At 28.8% G+C, this 5,869-nt stretch overlaps 1 protein-coding gene across 1 annotated transcript; it reads left to right on the plus strand.

Moving 5' to 3' along the window:
• Positions 1 to 239: 239 nt before the first annotated feature.
• On the plus strand, positions 240 to 4,368 carry LOC129900720 (uncharacterized). Its single transcript, XM_055975739.1, has 2 exons — positions 240 to 454; positions 3,656 to 4,368. The coding sequence occupies exons 1-2, from the start codon at positions 423 to 425 to the stop codon at positions 4,203 to 4,205; spliced, it is 582 nt and encodes a 193-aa protein (XP_055831714.1). The 5' UTR covers positions 240 to 422; the 3' UTR covers positions 4,206 to 4,368.
• Positions 4,369 to 5,869: the final 1,501 nt, after the last annotated feature.

The following is a 5,869-nucleotide window of genomic DNA, read 5'->3' on the forward strand; positions in this document are numbered from 1 at the left end:
TATATGATCTGATATTGGGGGGCCCTAAAAAATGATATTGGAGTCTAAACGATAAAATTTTCAAAGGTAAAAAAAGGAAAGCAATACTATTATATAGTATAGTGTAACACTTTGCACTTTTGAAATTTGAATCATTTGCCTGCAGCACAGCAAAAAAAGTAAGAGCATTATATTATTATTATTATTACTATAAAGAAGAAAAAGAGAAAAGAAAGGTCTAAATTTGCCAACCCATTTTTCAGAAACTCTCTGTAATTTATGCAAAAAAAGTTTGATTATCATTAATATTACTCCTTTTCTTTTATACTAGCCATATAGTATAGTACAATTAATCCTATAGATGAGAAGAAATCTCTTCCTTTTCTTCTTTTCTCTGAAATTTGTCAATCACAACATATATATCTTGATCTTCTTCTTTGTTCATGCAAGATCCAAAGAACTCTTCACAAGCAAGGTAATTTCTTTTTTTCCTTTCTTTAAGTTACATGTTGTCAATTTCACCCTCACGAGAGAAATTTGTGCTATAGAACATGATTTTTCCACTTATTTCCCATCCAACCAGCTTTTTGAGAAATGCATAGTGGAAAACAGATTCTTACTGAAATGGTAGGAAGCTTTCTAATTTTTCCATGTGAAACAATCACTATTTTTTTCGTTTTCCATCAATTCAATCAAAATATCTATGAAAATAGTCAATGAATATTTTTCAGTGGGAAATTCAATGGAAAAATAGTAATTTTTTAGTAATATATGCACACGGTGGATAGAGAATCATGAATTGATGATATATATATAAATTAAACTTATATGCATTGACAATATGAATTTATTGCTCTATCAATGAATTTATTGCAATTCAATATGTTGTAATAGGTTGTGTGCCTTATTTTTTGTTATATACTCGCTCTGTTTCGTTTTACTTATCAAAAAAAATTTAATTTGATTTTTTTTTTAATTGTCAAATTTTACAAATCAAAAAAGTATAATTTTTTTTATCTATTATACCCTTAATTTATTGAGAGAGTTAATATTTTTGGTATCAAAATATTTTGGAATTTGGATTATGGCTTTAGTGATTAATATCAATAATTGATTTCTTAATAAGTGTGCCAAGTCAAAAATTGACAAGTAAAAGAAAACGCAGGGAGTATTTTTCACTTACTATCCCATAGTTAGCTATTGACTGACATATTTAGTGGAGTATAATTTTTTTTCTACACAGTAAATGTATAAAAATTAAACTCCAAACGAATTCATGACAGAAAACTGCATTTCTTATTTTGAGGTTATTAGTATTGTACGAAATTTACAGTTCCAAGTAGTTGATAATTACAATAGAGTATGAATTATTCTACGGATCACTGAGAGTTTAGTATGAATTATTCTACGGATCACCAAGAGTTTCTCATAGATAAACTTGCCACAAGTCACGTTATCACCAAGAGTTTAGTACAGATTGTCCTGATAGATCACCAAGAGTTTAGTACATATTGTCACGTAATCACCAAGAATTTACTACAGATTGTTTTTATAGATCACTAAGAGTTTCTCATAAATGAGTCTACCACAAGTCGCGTGATCACCAGGAGTTCGGTACAAATTGTCCTGGTAGATCACTAAGAGTTTTTCATATATGGATCTAGCACAAATCACGTTATTTCCAAGAGTTTAGTACAAATTGTCCTGATAGATCAACAGGAGTTTCTAATAGATGAACTTGCCACAAATCACGTAACCACTAGGAGTTTAGCACAAATTATCTTTAACGAATCATCAAGAGTTTCAGATGAATGTGCTTACTACAAGTCACACAATCACCATTTCCCCTTCCGCTACCCACAATTTCTTAACAATTGGATAGGCAGTGAAAAAACTTGGTAGGTATTCCACAGCCTGTTAGTTGGGCTTTCTACCTCAACAAACAATCCAATTTCCAGTTGAGACTGGTCTATCTCCATGTTAGTCCAGTACACTTTAGGCCCATATCAAAAGCCTTAACATGATGTAATGGCTCTTTTGCCTCTAAGGTCAATGAATTCAATTTCTTCGCCTTTAACTTTTGGGAAACTTACATAAATATAAAATATTTACCATTTATAGTAAAAATATTTTTTTTATTGAACACTTATAATATAGTTTTAATACAATTTTGATACATATTAGCAAGAATAATTTATAAAACTCATATAATACAAGTTTTATTCATGGATAATATATTTATCACATTTTAATACACTTAAAATACATTGTGTCAGTTTCTTACCAAACAAGTATAATTTATTTTAAAACACTTATAATACATTTATATTGCATGTATAATTCGCTTTTAATACATGACAGATATATTATAATGTTGCTATGTATTGCTATAGATGGTAATAAATAAAAAGTATTACTAAAATCAGTAATAATTTATCAAATAAGTGTTCTCCATGGTATTTTTTTCCTTAACTTTTTGCTAAAGACTTACCTATTTGGATTGATTTAAAAGTTGGTCAGATCAATTTTAAGTTATTTTTAACTTTTGAAAGTGTTTAACAGATTAAAAAAATACTTAAAATAAGTTAAAACTTACAAAAACTTCTGACTTAAAAATCATTTTATTTTAAATATAAATTTTTTAAGTTAATTCAAACGGACTCAATCAATCTTTGACCTATCCCAAAAGACTTGTCCAACAAAAATTCCCTAGTCTTCCATCAATCAGAATTCTTAGTCATTTTCAAAGTTTGGCTCAGTCTAAGAATTTTAATGGACTTTGAGCTAATTAAGTTCATGGCATTTTTGTTCTTTCTCATGACTTTCAAAGGTTATCTACCTTTTCATAAAGTCACCCTTGATATTTCAACTGTTTATTTGTTGAACAAATGGAAAAAATTCAAGTTCCAGATGAAGCTGAAAAGAGTATATTAGTTCAACTTTCACTTTTATATCCCCATCTGTGGTGTTTTTTTGTGTGATACTTTTTAATAATTGAAATTGACAACCTTATTAAATACTCCATCCCCTTATTTACTTGTTAAATATCTTCTACTTTGATTTCTTTTTTTACTTTTCATTTTTGACAAATAAAGTAAAGACAATTTTTTTCTTCCTATTATACCCTCAATTTATTAATATTGAGTTAATGTCTTTGGAAAGGGTAGTGAGTAAATATATTTAAGACTCTATCAATTAATATAGGATAAAATAGTAAACTCACTATATCAATCATTGTTTTCCTAATAAGTGTGTCAAATCAAAATTCGAAAAGGGATGGAGGGTGTATGAATTTAACTTATATATGTGGACAATAAAAAAATAAATTAACCAGTTCTTGTAGGTTACTTGCAATACTTCTTTGGTTATTTGTCCATACTAACTATTGTCCATTGATAGTTCTTACATATGATTAAATTCCTAAGTAGTGTAATTGTATACAAAAAATTTCATCATATTGAATTTGAGTTATATACACTGTTAGTTTAAATAATTTTTACATTATTAGGTTAATTTTAGTCGGTTATAGCATGTTAATCTTCTATTTTTTCAGATTACCATATCAGGCTACCTATTATTCTAAGGAAACTTAACATGCTGATGTAAAAAATCTATGTATTGACTGTGCACGAAACTTAAACTCAATAGATTTACATCAATATACATGTTTTTGTAGGAAGGCTTGGTACCAAAAGGCAATGGAAATGGCCTCTCTATGGAAAACATTTGCCAAGCCAAGTGAAGTTCCCACAACAAATCCTACATTATGGAGAAGCATTTCTAAGTCATCATCAAGAGAGATTTCAACCACAAATTCCAATAGATCACAAAAGCTAAGAAGATGCACCTCTTTAAGGGTTGCAACTTCTTTCACTAGAGTGTGTCTATGTGCACCAATTTCTTCCTATACTGAAGTATTTCAAGTAGATCATCATGTTGTTCCACCAAGAAAAAGTAATAGTTATTATTCTAGAACAAAGCCAATGAATATTTCACAAGAAAGAATTCCAAGTGGAAGGATGAGCGTGGAAGGGAGGAAAATTTTTAGGGGAAAATCTTTGACTGATGATGTGTTAATGAAGAGATTTGTGATTGAAGAAGAAGCAATGATGCAAGTTAGGAGAAGGAATCAAATGGAAGTTATTAGGAGAAGAAATTCTTTGAGAAGAAGAAAAAAGCTTGGTCCAAGTCCATTAAGTAGAATGGTTTTGGCTGAGGAAGATTAATTGAACTAATTTACTTTTGAGTAGTTTCTATGTCCATTTAATATTGCCATACATAGCCATTTGAGTATGTCTTAACTTCTTTCTTAAATGGTGTTGTGTCATGGCATGTGTGATCTCTTGATGACACTTTTGGCCATTTGATTCTATGAAAATTTCACAATTCTACAAAAACATATTGGAGTAGTAACAATGAAAAGTCTATGCTTTTGTTGATAAAAATCACTAAGGTCTATGACAATATTTAAATTCTTATCGAGTATCGTGTCAATAAATCTAACAAAATGCCTACTCTCTCTGTCCCAATATATATATATGAAGGTATTTTAAGTAAGAAGGTCAAAATTGGACAACATAAAGCCACGAAATATTTCTTCATCCGCTCCCAATCGTTCCTCACGTATTCTCATGGCTCTTTGTTTATAACAAATAAAAAATTTAGCGGCAATAATATAATTGTTGTTACATAATATTTAGTGGCAATAATTAATATAAAAATTTATAATCAATACTTCATATAATGTTGCTAAAGGCTTTACAACTTTGTATGCAATGATATTAACTCGAATGCATCTGAAAAGAAAAATTTATTGCCACCAATTATCTCTTTTGTTATAGTGTTAAGATGTGTAAATATATATTTTGCCAATTAAAAAGCTACTCCCTCCGTCTCATTTTAGGTGTCATAATTTTCTTTTTGAGAGTCAAACTATATGATTTTTGACTAACATTTTAAGATATATTTTTTTTATCATATTGATATGAAAAAAATTATAACTTATAGTACTTTTCGTATAGTTTTTGAATATCTAAATTTTTACTTAATAATATTGAGTTAAAGTAATATAATTTAACTTTAAAAATTAGTCAAATTGACTTTCGAAAAGCGCAACATGACAACTAAAATGAGACGGAGGGAGTAGCTATCAAGCTTCTGATTAGCACCACGCAGTTATGATTTGTTTTAGAGTTAAAAGGATCGAAAACACATGTAAATTATTTTATTTTATTGAGTTTTCTACCTAAACTATTAAGAGTGTGAGTTTTCTATCTGAACTTTCGCTCAATGGTTAGCGAAACACACCTAGACGCTGACTAAACCAAATGTTTTTCTAGAAATGCTTCTATGCGTGTTTTTCCATAAAATCTTTGTCTGCCTGACATATATAACGACTCTATTTGCTGACACATTAATTATTTTTAGTATATTTTAATTTGACTTCTTTAAAACCCTAAACTCTCTCATTTCTATTTGGAGATATCGATGCCACGCCTAAGAAGATGAAGAAGAAAATGGTGAATGTCACAATTGGAATAAATTAATTTATACGATAAAATTTTTAACCTTTAACCTATATTAATTTATTTAGATTTGCCATGATAGAATTATTTTTTCACATAAAGTGTCACATGATAGAATTTTTTAATAAAAGAGAGTGTACGTACATACATCATCAAAATTAGTCGAGTTGTGTTTCACTAATTATTGAGTGATGATTCCGATGAAAAACTCACACTCTCATATAATTTAGATATGAAACTCAGAAAAATTGAAGGAGTTTGTATTTTTGACCTTTAACTGAATGTTCTATTAAAAACTTGTCTAGGTAGGTTCATAAAGTATTGTAATGATCATTTTATCCTTGACTTTATATGGCTAATGGTGT

Source organism: Solanum dulcamara, chromosome 8, assembly GCF_947179165.1.
Source record: "Solanum dulcamara chromosome 8, daSolDulc1.2, whole genome shotgun sequence".
Lineage (NCBI taxonomy): Eukaryota > Viridiplantae > Streptophyta > Magnoliopsida > Solanales > Solanaceae > Solanum > Solanum dulcamara.